The sequence below is a fragment of the Ornithodoros turicata genome, chromosome 1 (assembly GCF_037126465.1).
Source record: "Ornithodoros turicata isolate Travis chromosome 1, ASM3712646v1, whole genome shotgun sequence".
Classification (NCBI taxonomy): domain Eukaryota; kingdom Metazoa; phylum Arthropoda; class Arachnida; order Ixodida; family Argasidae; genus Ornithodoros; species Ornithodoros turicata.
Window position 1 is genome coordinate 188,622,895 of NC_088201.1, and position 20,096 is coordinate 188,642,990.

At 43.7% G+C, this 20,096-nt stretch overlaps 1 protein-coding gene across 1 annotated transcript in view; it reads right to left on the minus strand.

Annotated features, from left to right (window-relative positions):
- Positions 1 to 1,065: 1,065 nt before the first annotated feature.
- The window catches only part of LOC135374324 (atlastin-2-like), a 78,543-nt gene continuing 59,512 nt past the window's right edge, over positions 1,066 to 20,096 (minus strand). Inside the window, exons 9-14 of the mRNA XM_064607306.1 lie at positions 18,976 to 19,119; positions 6,461 to 6,523; positions 6,322 to 6,390; positions 5,967 to 6,044; positions 5,767 to 5,881; positions 1,066 to 1,242 (exon numbers count right to left, since the gene is read on the minus strand). Of these exons, the coding sequence (XP_064463376.1) occupies positions 1,241 to 1,242; positions 5,767 to 5,881; positions 5,967 to 6,044; positions 6,322 to 6,390; positions 6,461 to 6,523; positions 18,976 to 19,119 (471 nt within the window). The 3' untranslated portion in view covers positions 1,066 to 1,240. The remainder of the gene's footprint in view (positions 1,243 to 5,766; positions 5,882 to 5,966; positions 6,045 to 6,321; positions 6,391 to 6,460; positions 6,524 to 18,975; positions 19,120 to 20,096) is intronic.

Below are 20,096 nucleotides of genomic sequence, written 5' to 3' on the forward strand. Positions count from 1 at the left end.
GGGCCTTTTGCGATCAATTACCTTGTTTCGCGTGCTGTACGTTCCGCCTACCGTGACGACGTGCTTGCACGAGAGTCATTGCGAGCATGGCGTTAGGCTCATCAACGTATAGTACACTTTGTTGAACTTCCTCAACCATAGAGAGGCTATATTGATCCTTGCAGTTCATGACACAAGTCCCGCACCAGATGACGATCCGTGGAAATGCGTCCCTATTTTAACCCAACTACAATAGGCGACCGAACACTGACAAAAGTACACCAAACTACCCCGTGTGAATGCGCACTGCTGCCTCTTCAATAAAATGGCCAACCCTCTCGGTGTACAATGCTTTAGCGACTATGCGTCGCCACGTATCGCATTTCTAACATTCGGATAGGCCTAATCACCGATACACAGCCATGGTTCACTCGAATCTCACAGCCCCACAATTTCCCACAATTTGAGTGATTACGCTAAAATTTCTGACTTACACAATACGTCCAATTGGTGGGTGAATACTAAACTATAGGATGCTCATCGAGCAAGGTGTTGGCGGACACCTGGTAGGTGGCGATGAGAGGGACGATGACCAAAGGAGCCGTGTGAGAACCGTCTCTTGAACATTCCACAATAGCAATCTATTGGAAGCGAACTAAATGCAGATATCTAGTAACTTATAGCATACAATATCAAGTAACTTAAACATGCTCATCTGAAGAAAGTAAAACGTAGTTTCAATAGGTTTTAAACAAAGAAAAATTGGTCTTGAGTTTTATTTCTGGATGTAACGAATTCCATGCACGTGTGCTATAATGTAAATTAAAGACAATGCTTGGCGAGTGGGTTCTCGACGCTCTGCGCTCATTGGTGTCCAAGTGACTCAGGATACTGAGAGTAAAAGTTAATGAAATTCTGGTAAAAATTTGCCGTATGGCAAGCACCCTGGCAATGCCATTCTTCAATGTGAGCATGTCAATATTGAACCCATTCGACCGAGGTTTCAGTTGAACAACTGGAGTTAGCAGTATCTTAAACAACGAGATTTGGCCGAGGCAGACCACACTTAGGGACGACACAAACATGTATTAGCATCATTAGTATTATTCATTAGCAGTATCTGTCCCAGTTACAGAATATGCGTCCAAGCTTTAACCAAAATACTATTTCTGCTTGGGTATTTCTTCATACAATTTTCTGCACAAAGCATGGCCTGGGAACCCCGAATCGTCAATAAGCGGCGCAGCTTTCCTCAGTGACGTCCTGAAAGAAGAACAAAGAACATTGAAATCCAGACAAACCACGTGTTGCGAAGAAACTTCGCAATGAGACAAGGGCTGCACAGTAATGCCAAAAAGACAAACAATTGACTATTATTGTTATAGTTGATATTCATTTTAACTTTTTATTCATCTAGGTATAGCTAGTTTTAGGTATTCGTATTGCAGTTGATGCAAATACAGGGGCAGTTAATAAGGGTGCTTCTCAACGAGTGAGCCCTAATGTTCCTAAATGTTCGGTTCGACATGATGTTGTTTCGACAGCAGCCTCGACTCCATATCAAGTTTCGTAATTAGATACGTTCATTAATAAGATATGTCGGTTGTTTAAATGAATAATTATGGTTCTGAGGTCTGAAATCCGGAAACCAGAAACCGCAGCGTGCTGCAGTATGACAGGAGCAAAAACGCAAGATATGCATGTGTCCAGCGGAGTCCCGTGCCAGATGCGGATGGTTTTTCGCCTTTCCCTTGCTGTGACCCGCTCTCTCAGTATGCCGTCGCTCAATCGGTTTTGCGCACACAATCTTTGCTGCCGTTAATAGCGTCGCTATCGCGATGATTTCTAGTTCTCCGGTGTTTCCGGTCACAAATGTAGAGCACTACGTCACGTTATGTACCCGGTCATATTCCGGAGTAGCGTGCATAAAGTTGAACTGTCGCTATATGTATTATTGATTTACAGGGTTGCCAGCATGCGTGTTGTTTTGATATGGCTGTAGTTTCCTTATCACTACATCGAGACTACTACGGTCGAGATTATGGAGGGCCACGCCTACCAGGTTTAACTGATGTGGGCTGATCTGGGCTGATGTGGAAAAGGATCCCGAACAAAACTGAAAGGAAGATTTCGCATCATCGTGACACGAAGGAACGACGATGCGGAAGCATCCTTTCAAGACTAGTTAGGGCGAGTTCTCACTTGGCGACGCCCGACGCGGCGTCGTGAACGGAGGGCGGAAATAGATGTGCATTTCCGCCGACCGGTCAGCGCGCACGATTTTCATGTTCCCACCACACTGGCATTCCGTCGTCAAAAGCAGACGAAAAATAAGGAGGAGTGGTCTTTCTGTGTCACCTGATTGGTCGCCGGTACATCGTTCTCGTGAGTTCTCGCCGACGTCGTGAAAGAAGTTCGGCATGGCAAGTTCTTTGGTTCGACGTCTATCCTGTCTCAACGCCGGAAATGCACATCTATTTCCGTCGTCCGTTCACGACGTCGCGTCGCTCGTCGTCAAGTGAGAACTGGCCCTTAAAGGTCAGTCTTGCCACGCCAAACCCCGAGTGATCATATCCGGTTTACACGAAGGCATCATCCTACGTGGTTGGCGCCTGCTCCACCGGAATAGGTGATAAAGGCAAAGAAGTCTCTATCGCTTTTCCCGAGGCACAGATTCTCGGAAACACAGATTCGTTGAGGGGCGTTCGAACCCGGGCCGTTTGCGGTTCGCTGGGCTCTTAAAAAGAAGTTTGGTCGTTGGATATTTGGTGGAAATATTACCGTGGTATCCGATTACAACCCTCTTGCCTATCTAGCTTGCACGACACCACAGGGATGTAAACTTGACGCTCGGCACTGGCACTGCTGAGGTGTAATGTAAATATTTTTCACTGCAGAGGTAACACACACGCACATGATAACGCACTCGCTTTGTCGCAGTTGCGGTTCGAGTAAGGATAGGTCGCCAAACACTTTTATGTTCGGATTAATTCGAACCCTAGAGCTACTATCGCACACCTTTGCATTAGGTAGATTTTTCTTTTGTGTGATCAGTTTCTTCCTTATATCATTGCCGACCATGGCTGTGAGCTGTTCTTGTTACACCTGACACCCATGTGTAGCTGACATACGCAGAGTTTTTTTTTCTTTTTTCTTTTTAGCCTTCCGGAAAGGATTCCGCCTACATTTGTGAACATTCTCCTTTTGAGTGACTGGGAAACGAGCTTCGGTGTTTTCTTTCTTTTCTAATGAGACTCCTACAGCTTAAGGTCCCACAACCCTTAGTTATTTAGTCTTTGTAATACAATAGTGCACCACAACGAGTTTGAGGAGGGGGAGGCAAGAGCTGTACATATGTCTAAACCCGAAGCCAGCAACCGTCTCAGGCCATGTTCATTGAGTGCACCATTGTATTGTGTAATGAGTCGGAGACATGTAGCCCCCTTGCCGGGTATGAGTAGAGGTGATAGCGACCCGTTCGCCCCGCTTTTTTTGCTTGTGTGTTTTTCATTTGGGTAACCCTAAGTCGGAAGCACTGACGACACCACGACGTGTTCAAGAATGCAGACAAGATTATCAGATTAAAATCACCTTGAGGGTAGCCTCTGACGTGTTCAGCATGCATGTGACCAACATAGTTCAATTAGCCAGTTAAGAGTTTGGTTTCGTCATTTTCTCGAGCGCCTCTATTGGGACAAACTGCTGGGTAATAGTTACTTTTAGCCTTTATAAGCTTGTGTAGGTAATTTTGGAAAGATGTCGTGCGGAGGAATTCGCCACGAGAAGGCCTTGATCGGCCTGAATATTTCCTTCAGCCAGCCGAATTCTGGATCAGCATGTCGTAAGCCGTATGTCGTTGCTTCGTACATAAACACTCTTACACCCTTTCGAAAGGGTGTAAGCTCCCGCGGCAGCATGCCGAGCCATGCGGTCAGACGTTTTTGCTTGTATGGCAACAACCACCCTAGCGACGGCACAGTTCCAGCCGTGGTTCCACACAGAACCTAAACTGGAGCGCAGCGCGTCACTGGCAACCCTCATCGTCCTAGCAACACTGTGAGTGAGCAAAAAAAAAGAGAACAATTCAAATAAAATGAAAACAAAACAGTTGGACATATGTAAGGGAAGAGGTGAAGATCGCAACATCGTAACGCCGTCCGTGCTCGTGAAATGAGCGGCGTTACGATGCTGCCATCTTCAGACGATGCCTGTAATGAGCCTGAGCACTCTCGGTAGCCTAAATTGGCGTACCAGATTGATCATATACTGAAATGCAGTTCGTTGGAGTATATTCGCTAAGCTTAGTGCGATAAAACTCGTCTGTAACGGTGACGAACATGTGTCTTTGCAATTAACACGTACGCCTGTATGTAAATGAACCTGACCGTTGTTGAGCACTTTCGTTGCAAGGCGTGTCCATGGAATTCATTTCGAATTCGAACGGCACACCGAACCGATACGTCAACTGGTGAAGCAGTGGAAGAAATCGTACTAAAGGGCTTTCGAATGCTACCGTCCCCTTAATGCAACTCATCTACCTCACAATGACAGATCAATGAAATCCAACTAAGCCACTTTGGGGGAATCTCAGATTTTCTGGAAAACTCTGAGTAGTTTCCTGATGTAAAACTTCAACCCAACCGCAACGACGACTTCAAATGGAGCAGCAGGGATGGGCAATTGATGTGACGCTAATCTCACCAATACGGACCAAACACAGCCATAGGAGTGACTCTTCCGACTGGGTATATAATTTTGCGATACCCATGTTCAGAATTTATGTTTCCTGTTTCATCAATGCCTCCTGTGCATAATTTTATAATGAAGTTCATTGCAAGCATATATAAAATAATGGTTAGACAATGTCGAAAAGAAACGCTTATCCTATACGCAAACGCGCGAAAAACTAGAAACGACAAACTTTGATTTCGCGCCCCGATCATCGTAATTTATTTCGCACAAAAACTCATCAGCGACAACAATTGACCAATGTGCAAAATCCGCGATTGACGTGACCTTCCTGCTTGATTTTACATGGGGCCGACAATCTGTCTGACATACCTATTAAAATGTTCACAGATAATGCAAAAATCATAAATGTGTGTAAGTTAAATTGGAAGAGATTGTGTGGACTGATTGCCGGAGCGGAAAAGTACTAAATCACTGGCACGTTATTTAAGCTGCAACATAAATACTTTCTAGGCGTTTCTTATGTTTGCATTTTTTGCACTTTCGTATTTACTTTATCTTTCCTTCATCTATGTTACCTGTCATCGCTTATCAAGACGTTCGCGTTTTTCTAATGTGCACACATTTGTACAACACTCCCGATGGTCCCAACACATGGTCCGTATGAAATGATCGCCCCGGTGATACGAAATACCGATACATGATCCGTACAACGGCTAACATAGCGCAACGCAGCGCGCAACGTAGTAGAGGTTGAATAATTGTCAAAATGCAACTGGGGATAATCGAGAAAGTGTTTGTGATCGTCTGCATCTTCGGGTTCAGTCAATTTTCATTTAGTAGATTTTGTTGGTTCCACAAGGGGCCTCATATTAGAAGGCGTCCTTGTGGGGTAATTTTAAGCTGGCTACATAAAGAGTATAAGAGCAGTTCTTCATTCCAAGAGACAAGGAATTGCCCTCTCGCCAAAGTGCTGCTTGTGTTTAAAGCATTTGCCTCTCGTCGTAGACGTTGCTACTAGCTACTAACATAACAGACGATATCCGCATTGATGAGCATGAAAACATTTCAGTACGTCGTTCTCATGCAGATACTTACATGGAGAAGTCGACAGTGCATATATTCCTCCTACAAGTGGGCCGAACACTGGGATACCCTGTAGTACAGCAGCGATCCTAGCATGCCTTGCTGCAGTTTCCATAGACTTTCTCATCTGTGGAAGGTAAAACATGTCATAACGATGTGTGTTGTACCAGAGCCCTGATGCATGTCAAAAAATGAGGCAGCTTTCAGTTTACCTTTTCCATATCTAGGCCGTATTTTTCTTCCATAGCAGCAAGCGCTACGTTGCGTTTAGTGTGCTCTTCTTCAATCATCTAAAACAGAAAACGCGTTTATTAGAGAGGAAACAAGCCGATGCTTCTGCTAGCTCATGCACTTGTCTCGATCTACATTTCGTTTCCTGATGGCTGCGTTGTGTGACACATTTTTGTGCTGATATTCTGTGTACAACAGAAACAAATAGTTCAGTCCGTTAGGTATCAGAAAGAGAGTCGGAAATATTATTATTTTCGATAAGTAACCGTGGTTGGATGTTACTACAGTTTAGGTGCCGGCTTCAGAACTCGTATAAAGTCACATAATAAGGGTAACCTCTTTCATTTTCTTTTCATACACACGGCGAGCCTCGTCTCGTTCTTTCCCGACCCGGTGCTCCATCTCCTGCACACAAACAGTCAGACTTATAGGACAACACAAAACCTCAGTAGAGGCACATAACAGTTGGGCTTACGTTGGTGTAATCCTTCAACAATTTACGGCTACGTTTCCATGTTTCGTAGCGACCATCGATATCCTGTAACGAATATGCAAAGCCGATGAGACAATTGATGTTCTGAGGCTGGAACACATAGCAGTGACAAATACATACAAGGCCCCAAGTGCCTAAGAAATTAATGATGAAATATGGAAGTCACTGAAAGGGTTAGTCAGCTGTAGGACTCGACTCGAACCCACATCTTCTGGATTACCAGGGTCTACCACTTGAGCTAAGCTAACACACCTCCCCATCGATTTCGAAAGGTGCGTCATCTGAAGGGACAAACCAACCACTCTCTCACTCATCCCCCTTTCACTCTTACATTTGCTCAGATTTGCTTCCAGTAGTCGCTCGTGTCGATCCTGTCGTATAAATGTTTGTATGAGAGATATCCACCACTAACAGTGGTGGATATTATACAGGATAATGCTATATGATTAAGCGGACTCATCGTTGACGTTACTACCGAAAAATTGGCGCAATATAGGCAATATTGGCTCGCCAATATAGGAAGCCCATATTGGGTAAATGTGGAGCCTGGCTGCAGTTTTCACGTTGGACCAGTGTTGGAAGAACTGGCCAACCTGACTGTCCACATTGGTCCGATATTGTGTCAATTTTAGTGTGCTCTCCGTAAAAGCATTTTCCGTATTACAGCACCACAAAAGCTACCCAAGTTATTAATCAGAAATTTCCATGACTCGGCTTTTTCTGCAGGTCACGGTAGCTGCAGCAAGACTCATTGTAAGTTATATCGTATCCCGTTGTGGCCTCGCATGAGACAGGATGTTTTGCGGTTTGCTCGCTGCTGTCCAGTATGTGAAATGGACCGATTGGACGGGCCTTACCGGTTGAGTGCGCAACGTACATCTGTTACGTTAGAATTGAACATTGCAATATCTGTTCCTTGCCACAAACGAGTACATAGAACGCATCTATTCAGCAGGACGAAGGGCAAGAGCACTCCAGAACATGTTCGTCGCCATCCCAACCTTTCTTCCACACTGTCGACACAGTTGCAAACCGCTCGGGATGGGACAGCCCATGGCGGGTTAGCGGAGTCTCCTCGCTGCAAACTTTGCCCTCGTTGACATCAAATGTGATGTTTTTCTTGTTCTTTTTTGTAACTTCTTATTTTTTGCCCTTTCCAGATGCCACGTCTGATCAGACGATCGACGGCCCCCCTTATGCGCGGGCGTGATGGCGGCCGCCAGTGGACAATCGTCAGCTTCATCCTCAGGAGAATATATCGATGTGCGTGTCCTTCGGGATTACGGCGCGTCGGAACACGAAGCACCCGTGGATTGTGGGTCCTGGATCGCACAGTGTTAACGTTGAAGCCTCTCTTCGGTCCCATAATCACGAGCATTCTTCGAGAATAGTCTCCAGTTTTGAACCTCTATACATTGCGCTTTATGGTGTAAGACTAGGCAGAGTCTTATCAAATTCGCGGTTCGTTTTTCTTTCGGAAAGGTCGTTGAATATGAGTGATTTTACGCTTTGTGGGTTTCGGAAGTGTGTGATGATGATGATGGCCAGCACACTTTGAAAGACATTAACGTTCTGGATCAAGTTTGTGTTGCAGCTTACTGTTTCGCCTGTGTTCATCTGAGCGATTCGCAACTCCACCGTGCATATTCTGTCGTTTGCAAGGCATGTGAAATAACAGCTATACGGGGTGCCCCAGAACATGTGTCATTGAATTATAATAACAAAAATACACCACCTAGAATCATGCGGCCAACGACATTTGTTTTTACTAAGTTTTTGCCACCTCCTCCTCCTCCTGAACGTCGTGTAACGTAAGTTTAATTATGTAAATTTTTGCGAACTGAAGTTGGAAATTTGCCAAGTAAAGGTCGCTTTTTTACCCCACCAATGTGAAGAGCGTGCCTAACTTACTCCAAGTAATGATAATTCGCAGGGATATTCAGGAGTTATCCCATCGGAAAAAAATAACCGAACATCATTCTCTACGGGGCTCCCACAGGATAGCACGCGAATAATTTTTCAGCGCAATCGTTGTCAGTCCGACGAAAGGAGGTTGGAAACCCAGCCCACACCGGCATAGCAGAAAGAGATAACACAGGCAAGGCTTATCGCGTCCCGGTTTCGCTGGGATCTGCTTGCCCTCTCCCAATTTCAGGAACTGCCACTTTTTTTACTGTCACTCTGTGGGCTGGGTTTGGAACCGCCTTTCATCGGACTGAGAGCGATTCCGCTCAAAAAGTCGTAGCGCGTTATGGTCCGATGCTCCGAATGAACGATGTTCGGCTATTTTTTCCGATGGGACAGCCCGTGAACAGACCTGTAAAAAATACTTTTCCAAAGTAATTGAATTACGATTATAATTACATGTTCATAAAAGAAATTAAATTACAGTTACAATTACTCATTTTCTATTGTAATTCGATTACAATTACTGAAAAAAGTAATTGCATTACACTGAATTACATTCACAAAGTTGACTGCAACGGGCAAACTGCAAGATTTGATGTACACATTTATTGCACATGTTCTGAACGATGGTGCTTCTGGTAGAAAAACAAGTTAGAGAATTCTTACACAAGGGCAAGTCTCTTGCTATGTTAAAGAAACACCGAACATCACACTCGAAAGGCTTTCTTTCTTCAGGTATGTGAACAAAGTGCAGATCATGAGTGCAGCTTGTAACTTCCATTGGCTTTCAAGAGTATGGTATTCTCAAACTTCTTGTCTGTGAGGCTGCCACGTCTCCTTGTCATAACAAGACCACTAACCGAAGACAGACGTTCCACTGGTGCACTGCTGGGCAGCCCAACGTTGTACTTCTTGAACACCTTGAACACCTCGAGCAGGAAGACCTTTCAAGCACTCTAACGACTCTGAAGTGCGGGCCGATACCCACAACTCCTGCTCCTTTTCCCATGGCGCAAGAGTTTTTCTCCTTCTACATTCGAATGTAAAAAATCTATACCGAAAAATGTGCCGATCTGAATCGAGTCTTTGGGTAATCACTGCGAAAAAAAACGAAAAAAACGATGTGGAACTGACAAAAAACTTTAAACATTGGGCCTTCCCAGATAGCGTTCAAAGTCATTCCGAAAGTAATTCGAAATGCGTTACGCATTACTTGTAAAAGTAATTCAATTACGGTTACAAATACATAAAACCTAATGTAATTCCGGAAGTAATTAATTACTACGAAACTAATTAATTACAGTAATTCAATTACTTGTAATTACTTCACAGGTCTGCTCGTGAATATCCCAGTTAATTATCATGAATTTGAGTGAATTCGACACGCTCCTCATACTGGTGGAGTAAAAAGTTGACCTGTACTTTACTTTAATTTCCGAGTTCAGTTCGCAACTATTTGCATAATTAAACTTACGATACATGCCATTCACAATAGGAGGTGGGAAAAACCTAGTAAGAACAAATGCCGTTGACCGCATGGTTCTAGCCTAGGTGGCGCAGTTGTTTTATTATAATTCAATGACACAATTTCTGGGACACCCTGTATCATTTTATACGGCGGTTGTGCTTGCCTTTATTATACAGTGTGCGTCACTTAAGGCTGACAATAACTTTGAAATTTGAAATTTTTAAATTTGAAAAAAAAAAAAGTCGTTGAATATATGTATTCCCGAGGAGGCCTACTCTAAGGTCCTCCTGTATCAGGGCGTAGTGTACCAGTAGTTATAAAGCCGTTAATCCACTTCATAATTTATCTTCTGAAATTTGTAAAAAGAACTTCGACCGCGCAACTGCGAAGTTTCAGAGCGCAACCATGAGGTGTTTAGTCCACTAGAATCGAAACAGCATCGCATTTCTGTGCCCTCGGAAAAGATATGTGAAGGGAACTATTTTTTAGCGTTGCGCGAGTCCTGCGGCCGCTTTTTCATATCATTCTCCGGGTGCATTATGACCGTAGTTGTCAATGCGCAAAAAAATAAAAAAGAATAAAAAAAAGAGAACTGAATCATTCTCTGGATGTCATTCTTCCTCAACTGACATCAGGCTGTTTCTCAAAGCACGGGGCACCACCTACTTCGCTAAACCCAGTAGAACTTACACACTTGTCGAGTAACGGAATCTGTGATTTCAACTTTGTTATCTACGTGGTTTTTTGAGGTTATCGATATGCAGTTCTATTGCGTGAGCTGCTGACCCACGCGACCTGCTCACTGCCCTAGGGAGAGCGGGGCACCAGATCGCTCACGTCATGGAAGCCCATTACACTCTTTTAAATTGAGAAGGTAAGTGTGTCAGTAAACCATCTATTACATTGTCTGATAACGAGGTCGCCTTTTTAAACAGTTAACCATGCTGTTGTTATCTACGGAGTGAGATGGTTTGTTTCCCACATGCGTGTGGCGCTCTTGAATGTCGCCACCTGTCGCCTGTTACCGGTCTGTGTGCCTACGTCTGTTTGTACTTTATCTAAAATACACTTCAGTTGTCTGTGTGGTTCCTTTTGTGCCTCGTCCGTTAGTGTTCCTAAATTGCAGGGATGTGCAGTAGTTAACTAGTCGTGGTTAAACTACTAGTTAAGCTACTCTTAGTTAAATAGTAGTTAGAAACTACTTTCCAAAATGATAGTTACAACTAGTGGTTAAACCACAAGTACTTAACTACAGTAGTTAGGTTACCGCGGGCTGGAACTACTTCGCATTTTTTCACTTAGCCTTCCGTATGCCTTACGGCCTTCTTTTTTGTACTTACTAGCGACAACCGTGATAATTTTTGGTGCGTCACACGTATGCACAACATATCACCAGTGTGCATCTGACGCATGCGGCAAAAACTCCTTCAGCAGTGTCATTCAGGGAGAGAGCCGCATAACGCACTGGAATGCTCAATGCTGGTGCACTGAGACCCATGCTCTGCCTGGCGCAAGAGCGCCAAGCGCGTGGGGCGAGAACGTGTTTCGGCGGGGCGTCAGGTGACATGCATGACAGGTGTTGCAACAGGAGCGATGGCTGTCGGAGCATTGCACAAACATGTTGACTGAGGCTGCTTATGCTACGTTCACACTACGTCAGGGAACGCCGCGAATGTCGCGAACGACGGAGATGCCGGTGAACTTGTCACGTTCACACAGCAATCCGTGAATTTCGCGGACGCCGCGAAGGTGCCAGAAGCCGCAGCGCGAGAGTAGAGATTGCTTCTGGTGGTGGTGGTGGTGGTGGTGGTGGTGGTGGTGGTGATAGGGCTTGCCGTTGTCGGCCTCACGTATGTGGGCAACGTCACGACTCACGCCCTGGGGGAATGTGCGTCCTGGGCCGACTTCTAAGGGAACTGTGCCGACATATGTCTGAAAGCGTCTGAGGAAAACCCAGGAAAAACCCCAGACAGCACAGCCCGCACCGGGATTCGAGATTGCTTCTACTTTTGACGGCAGTGCCGGGAAAGACGCGAGTCTGGACCAATCAGCGCGCTCCGCGAGCGAGAATGCTGGGACGGGAGAACAGCAGCGTAGAGAACAAACATGGAGGATGCATAACCTGGTCTACGAAATTCTAATCAAGACTCTAAGGTAGAGCTAAATGGTGTACGACAGCAAACGCAAGAGGAGCGGAAACGTAGATATAAAGACCTCATCATAGCAGCTGCTGAAAGACGAGGAAGTAAGTGTGTCGACTCTGTGTAGACATGTGTCGTCTGCTGCTCGAAGCGGGCGTCGCTTTACAGATTGCTGTATAAAACGCAATAAATGTATCACAACGACATTTTACGTATTGCACGTGTGGAGCTTGAGTACAATTCGAAGAATGAAACGGATCAGTTTCTGTAGTGGAGTACGGTGGTGCCAGTAGTGCCGGCATTCCCGGCGTTCCGAACACAGTGTGAACGAGAGGGCCGCAAATGCCGTAAAAGCACTGAATTAGTTTCCCGCGTTCGCGGCTTTCGATGACGTAGTGTGAACGTAGCATTAGACGCCGAATGGAGACATTCGTTGTCAAGTTTGTGTTCAAAAATGTTACGGCGTATGAGCGGCAAATACTTTTTTTTTGTCTTAATCATGCTTTGAAGAACAGCCTGATGTCAGTTGCGAAAGGGGGTTAACACCCAAATGGAGAGACGAGAAAGTGGCCACAAACCCCGAATATTTTGTACCTTCACACACACACGCATACAGGGTGTTTCCTTTTATTTGCAACAAATTTTCATAAAAAGGGGAGTTGCCTTAGAGCGGTTTTACTTTTGTCATTGGATTACTCGATGGGGTTGCTACTAGGAAACCAAATTTTTGGTAAGTTAGGGGAGTAATTCTCATACAGGGTGTTTCAAAAAACGTGTCATTCGGACTTCATAAAAAAACGGGGCGACGGAAAAATACGGGGTAAACGGCACTTGTGTGGCAACTGAATTTGCCATCTTGCAAAAACGTTTTCATTTGATTTTAATTAAAAGAATTTGAATTTCTTTAATTGAACTTCAAAATTTCCGAAGTCAACCTCGCGTTTTTTTTTTTTTACAGAATTAGAGAGCCTGTAGCGAACTTAGTCAGATCCACCAAGAAATCCGCTCGATATTGCAAAGGGTACTGCCCAAAAAAAGTCCCGAAGTTGACGCTTCAGAGTTTCGGGTATTCAACAGCGCACCAAATCAGCCGCAAAGATGCGCGGAGGGCAGGACATGCTCCTGCCCCCATGAAGCTAGAACAGTTTATCGCCGGACCGGCGTGCAGCACAAGACGCGCCGATAACAAAGAGGTTGACATTCCACCATACGTTGACAAGCGGCAAACAAAAATGATTCCGCCTCTTTTGTCCCGCCCTGTTTTTTTTCGACCTTCTATCCTTAATGGGGGCGGGAGCATGTCCTCCTCTCCACTAATCTTTGCGTCTGATTTGGTGCGCCGTTGAATACCCGTAACTTTGAAGCCTCAATTTCGGGACTTTTTTTGGGCAGTTTCCTTTGCAATATCGGGCGGATTTCTTGGTGGATCTGACTAAGTTCGCTACGGGCTCTCTAATTCTGTAAAAAAAAGTGAGGTTCACTTGGGAAATTTTGAAGTTCAATTAAAGAAATTCAATTTATTTTAATTAAAATCAAATGCAATCATTTGCAAGATGGCAAATTGAGTTGCCACACAAGTGCCGTTTACCCCGTATTTTTCCGTCGCCCCGTTTTTTTATAAAGTCCGAATGACACGTTTTTTGAAACACCCTGTATATTTCAATTGACTTTATAGTTATTACTTTAGGGAGCACATTCCAATTATAATATTAAAGCCTGATCACCACATGATTCACTCGAACCACTGATGAAGGACTAACGTAATCCCACAGTGTGCTAGAGACCTAAGTATTTCAGCTTGGCCGTCCAATGGACACACAAGGTGACCGCAAAAAAAGCGACAGTGACGTCGATATCTCCGCCCTCACTTAACGTCACAGAAAAACGATCTTTGTTTGTTTTTGTTTTTCTTTTTTGCTTGCAAAGAGCTTCGCGCATCGCCACCACATATCAGAGCTGAGTCCAGCAGGATGAAAGGACTGATGCGGCAGCGACTGCGAACACATGAAGGAACGAAAGGAAGGAAAAAAAAAACAAAGATCGTGAAACATACGGCGGTAAGGGTATGCCACAATCGCGTATGACGTTCTTCTGTGACGTTAAGTGAGGGCGGAGATATCGACGTCACCATCGCTCTTTTGGTAATCTTTTCTGTTTCCAGCGCACGGCCGAGCTGAAATGGTTAGGTCTATAGCACGCGCTGAGATTACTTTAGCCCTTCATCAATGGTTCGAGCGGACCGTGTGGTGATCACCATTTAATATTACAATTGCAATGTGCTCCCTAAAGTCAATAATTGAAAAGTTCAGTATAATATATCTGTTAATTAGTCCCCTATTGAGCAAAACGTTTCCTAGCAGCAACCCCGTCGAGTAATCCAAAGGCAAAGGTAAAACCGCCCTAAGGCAACTCCCCTTTTTATGAAAATTTGTTGCAGATAAAAGGAAGCACCATGTATATACAGTGTGTTTCACTTAAGAGTGACCGAGAACAAGATAAGCCAATTGTCCTGTCTTTTTTTGACGTGAGTGACATCACATCACTGTAGCCTTGAATTTGATAACTTCGTTTATCGTAATAGAGTTCTTCCGTGAAATTTCGGAGTTCAATTCAAGAAATTAACTTTCCGTCAACTGAAATGAAATAAAAATGTTAGCAATATGTTGCAAAAGTTATTGGCGGAAAAAATTCCCTTGACCGCATGTCTCTCCGGGGCCTACGTTTTTTACTATGAATTTCTATCATGGTTGGTGGACCACCCTGTATATATACAGGGTGTACAAAATTAAGCTTTCACGAGTGCCACGCAAACACAGCGATGACAGGAAACCGGATGATAACTTTACGCTACTTGTGTAAGAAACAGGTGCTGCAAATTATGTAGCACCTGTTTCTTACTCAAGAAGCACCAGTTTTCTTTTGTTCGCGTATTCATAAAGTGGTAGTGAAAGTTGTGAAAACACGTCTTTCGCCGTGTTTGCGGCTCGTAAATTTTATCTGTAATTTTGAATTTCAAACACGTCTAGTGTCATTTACTTGTTTCTTTAATGGCATTTTTCCCTCATTGTATACAGGGTGTCCCAGAAAACGTGTCATTGAATTATAATAAAAAAACTACGCCACCTAGAATCATGCGGTCAACGGCATTTGTTCTTATTAGGTTTTTGCCACCTTGTAAAGATAATGTCATGTACCCCAAGTTTAATTATGCAAATATTTGCGAACTGAACTCAGAAATTTGCCTAGTAAAGGTCACTTTTTTACCCCAGCAATGTGAAGAGCGTGTTTAATTTAGTCAAATTAATGATAATTGACAGGGATATTCAGGAGCTATCCCATCGGAAAAAATAGCCGAACATCATGCTCTACGGAGGTCCCACAGAATAGCGCACGATGAATTTTTCAGCGCAATCTTTGTCAGTCCGACGAAAGGAGGTTGGAAACCCAGCCCTCCCCGACATCGCAGAAAGAGACAAAACAGGCACTGCTTATCACGTCCGACTTTCGCTGGGATAATGCTTTCCCTCTCCCAATTTTAGGGACTGTTACTTTTTCGACTATCACTCTGTGGGCCGGCTTCGGAACCTCCTTTCGTCGCACTGAAAGCGATTGCGCTCAAAAAGTCATCGCGCGCTATGGTCCGATGCTCCGAAAAGCATGATATTCGGCTATTTTTTCCGATGGGATAGCTCGTGAATATCACTGTGAATTATTATGAATTTGAGTGAATTCGGCACGCTCTTCATATTGGTGGGGTAAAAAAGTGACCTTTACTTGGCAAATTTTCGAGTTCAGTTCGCAAATATTTACATAATTAAACTTGGAGTACATGACATTCAAATTAGGAGGTGGCAAAAACCTAATAAGAACAAATGCCCTTGACCGCATGATTCTATGTGGCGTAGTTTTTTTATTATAATTCAATGACACGTTTTCTGGGACACCCTGTATATATATATATATATTACAGCACAGAAACGCACTGGGGTTTCAATTCTTGCCACTAATATTCCTTAGGGTTGTGCTATAGACCTTTGCAATTACATGGTCAACCCATTTTTACTACTCATGAAGGTTAATAGTGCAAATTATTTAACGGGTTGGCTGAGCTACTTACCGATACACAACAATCATCGAGTAGTCCCCATTGGGAATAGATATATTAAACGACTTTTGCACAAGAAAAGAAAATCACGAATTTCATCTACTTCATGTCAGTGTTACGTGGCGCACCCTGTATGTCGTCACAATAAAGGTCACTAAAAAGTAAACGTCACTATCGCTCACTTGTTATTTACTACCTAGAGTCCCAATAGGCCCGTAGGTGTTCATTTTCACAACATCCTTTGTATAGCGGTACGTTCCCTCATGCAGGTGTTACACTACTCTGCTTTGCAATGACATAAAAATGCCATAACTGGATGCCAAGGATATAATTGGACCATGCCATTATTTAAGTCCACCCTCTTTCACAAAAATCATGAAACAAGAACGCTCACTGAGGTATAAATTGCAAAATTTCGCTTACAGATGGGACGTAACGAGGCGACAACAACAAGAACTTGCTGTAATGACGATGACGTTGAATTTCACCGACAGGGGGGATGTTGTGAAATGTAATAATAGCTGGTTTTAGTACTGCTGGCGACTTACTTATCTGGAATCTCCAGCTCATGGCGGAGCGGCCCCCAATCAGCAGTGTCGTTAAATTGAATGGTGCGTTCACATTTTCTTCCGTCCTTAATGTTGGTGTACCACAGTGTTCCATTCTGGGCCCGCTTCTTTTCTTAACATATATAAATGACCTGCCAAACCATATACTTTATTCCAATGTTTCCTTATACGCGGACGATACTGCCCTGTTTATCACAGGAGAAAATACCCAAGAGTTAATTGGAAAGCTGCAGGTCGATCTGGACATCCTAAGTAAATGGTGTCTTAATAATTTCTTAAAACTAAATTTCGACAAAACTGTTTGGATGTCATTTCATTCTCCTCACCGTAACGTAGCTCCTTTAACGCAACCTCCCCTGTTTAATACCCTACTTAGCTATAGTAACGAGGCCAAATTCATTGGTGTTGTGCTTGATAAGCACCTGGGCTGTCAGCCACATGTAAGGCTCATTTAAAAAAAAATAATCTTATGGTATTAGCGTACTTGATAGAACACAACAATATTTCTCCTACCAGTACTTCTCAATTTGTATTTTTCTTTTGTTCATTCACACTTCATGTATTGTGCTCCTGTCTGGGGCCTTACTTGCTTTACGCATATTCGTGCCTTACTGGTTTTGCAAAACCGTGCCATAAAAACTATAATTTAGACTACCATATCTGTTTCCTGTAACTTCCGTGTTGAATAGTCTTAGAATACTAAATGTTCACCAAGTAATCTCACATAATGTACTAACCATTGTTCGCTCATACATTACAGGCTCTGTAGTGTCAGAAATGCTGAATTACAATCAGCTTAAAGTAAAACGTCATACCAGGGCACGAGCGGTCGGTCTATTCAATCTTCCAACAATAAGAACAAACTATGGTAAATATTAATTTATTTTCCGCAACGTGAGCGAATGGAATCTCTTCTTGCCTGAAATAAGAAGCATTGTAAACTGTAGGACCTTTAAAGCTCGAACTAAAACCTTTCTGTTGGATACCAAGCAACCACTACATACGTCACTTTATAAAAATAATATGTGTATAATTCATCGTACTTCATAATCCAGTTCTGATTTAATGTTTATGCATATAATATAGATTTATTAGTGTACGGGTCTACTGTTTGTGATTTTATGTATGCACAATGGAGGACCCTTTATCAGGGAGTTGTTTCCCCCTGGCTCCTCGCCCTGTACATTATGTCCATGTGTACTTTAATTCGATGTGACAATAAAATTCACGATTCGTGTGCGGAGGGCCGTACCATTATCGCCACCGAGGGGAAATCGTGTTTCACATACCGACATGAAAACGGAGAGCTCATCTGGGATAATTGGGCGTCGTCTGCTTGCATGAGAGAAAGAGAATGCTAGCAGACGACGCACAAGGCGATGGAGTATCACGGATAGGCTCTCCCGTTTGGTGGCGTTGTGTGAATCATGATTTCCCTTTGGATGCGATAATCGTATGAATCCTTCGCGCGCGTACCGCCGATAGGGACAGGTGGCCACGGGATGGAGATTCCAGACAAGTAAGTCGAAAGTAGTCACCGGAAGAACTCTATTACGATAAACGAAGTTATCAAATCCAAGGACAGTGACAGTGATGTGATGTCACTCGCGCAAAAAAACAGAAAAAAAAAACAGGACGATTGGCTTATCTTGTTTTCGGAATTGCTGTCCTAAGCGCCTTCTGATGCACAAAGACCCGCTAATGAGTCGCACCACTGTGAGCATTGAAATGTTACGATATCTTTCGAGCGCAAAAAGCTATAAAGGTTCCCGTATGTTTTTTTTTTTTCTAGAAAGCAAAATACGGGTAACCTTCGGATTATCGAAAAGTTATCAATATAGCTAGCAGACTGAGGTCTGTCTCAATCAGTCCAGTCACTCTACACTGCGTTTCCCCCGACGTGAATGCGCGCCGTTGTTTTTGCTCTTGACAAGTCGTTGTTCCAGTTTCGGCTCCTTTGCGAAGCAATATTTCGCAATTTATACCTCAAAGCTCGAACTACTCTAACTTTTTTATAAAAGAACATGGATTTAGATAAAGACCGGCTCAATCTTGCGATGTGGCACTCCCCAAAAAACATATAATTACTAAGTTCAGGGAAATTTAGGTAACAAGTTCTGCAAGAGTTACATAGGCTACACCAAGGAGTGTCCGCCTGGCCGCGTAACCAGCCTGCGGAAATGACATCAACGCTGCTCTTACAGTTTTTATGCAAAAATATAGCATGAACCAAAAAAAAAAACCTGAATGGTTCCATACTATTCACCATGTATTGTATATTATTGACATTGAAGCTTGTTCGGTACCTGTATCAGCTGCTCCCGAAGTTCTCTGTGGTGGTCTCCCAGCTTAGGCTCTTTGTCGAACTGTGACAAGCACTCTTCCTTGAGTTTATTATGGTTCATTTCAATGTCAGCATCAGAAGCAGAAATATTAGTCACGCCGGTGGCCTGTAAAACCAAGTATGTAATGAAACGAACGAGCCTATTACACTGCATGAATCAACTGACAGGTTTGTTTTCCACTGATTTCAATACTGATGGTTGAAAATCTCGAAAATGACGCCAGCATGGTAGTGGAAGGTACAGGAAAGCACGACACACGAGGGCCTATCGTCCAAGTCCTCGTCACAGACACGTCGTTGAGGAATATTAAGCGGTGTAACGCGTGCACAGATTTCGACTCATGTTAGAGAAGCCACACGTAGCGAAAATTGATCCAATCCACCGTGGTGTATAGCTCATGATATTAGTTGCCCCATGTCCTGTACTCCAACGCACCAAAACAGTAAGCAGTGTAACCGCAACATTTTTCTAGGGCGCGGATGTTTAGGCAATGAAAAGCCCAAAATACGTTGAAACTGAAGCCCCCAAAACAAAAAAAAAAAAATAGGCAGCGAAAAGAGGCAATAAGACCGTTCTCTTGAGGTTGTATATTCACATTCCTGTAAGGCTTTCCACGATATATGATGCTGGCGCTTTTGCTCGTTTAAGCAATGTTATAGTACGTAAGATTCTGTTTAACCATACTTGTACAGATAGCGCCGATCCTAGGATGGCAGTGTGACTTTTAGACTGAGATTTTGGCCCGACGGAGAATCATCGAACCCAAATCGGTCTTGGTGTCAGCCCCATTTTCTGACTCGATTTAGTCGAATTTTGGACGTTCGAGGCGTACGTGTTTTTGTCATCCATATTTGTGCCATGCCTGGACTAATTCTTCTCCTGTTACTTCGTTCAACATGTGGTAAACACAGGTCATTCTTCACAGCTTTCGTAGTCCAACAACCTTGGCGTGTGCGCATGTAGAGGGGAGCAGTTTCTTTTTCTGGTAGTATACAAAAAAAAAACTGCCCCTATACGTGCTCACGGCCAAGGTTGTTGCACTACGAAAGCTGCGAATAATTACCTGCTTTTACTCTATGCTA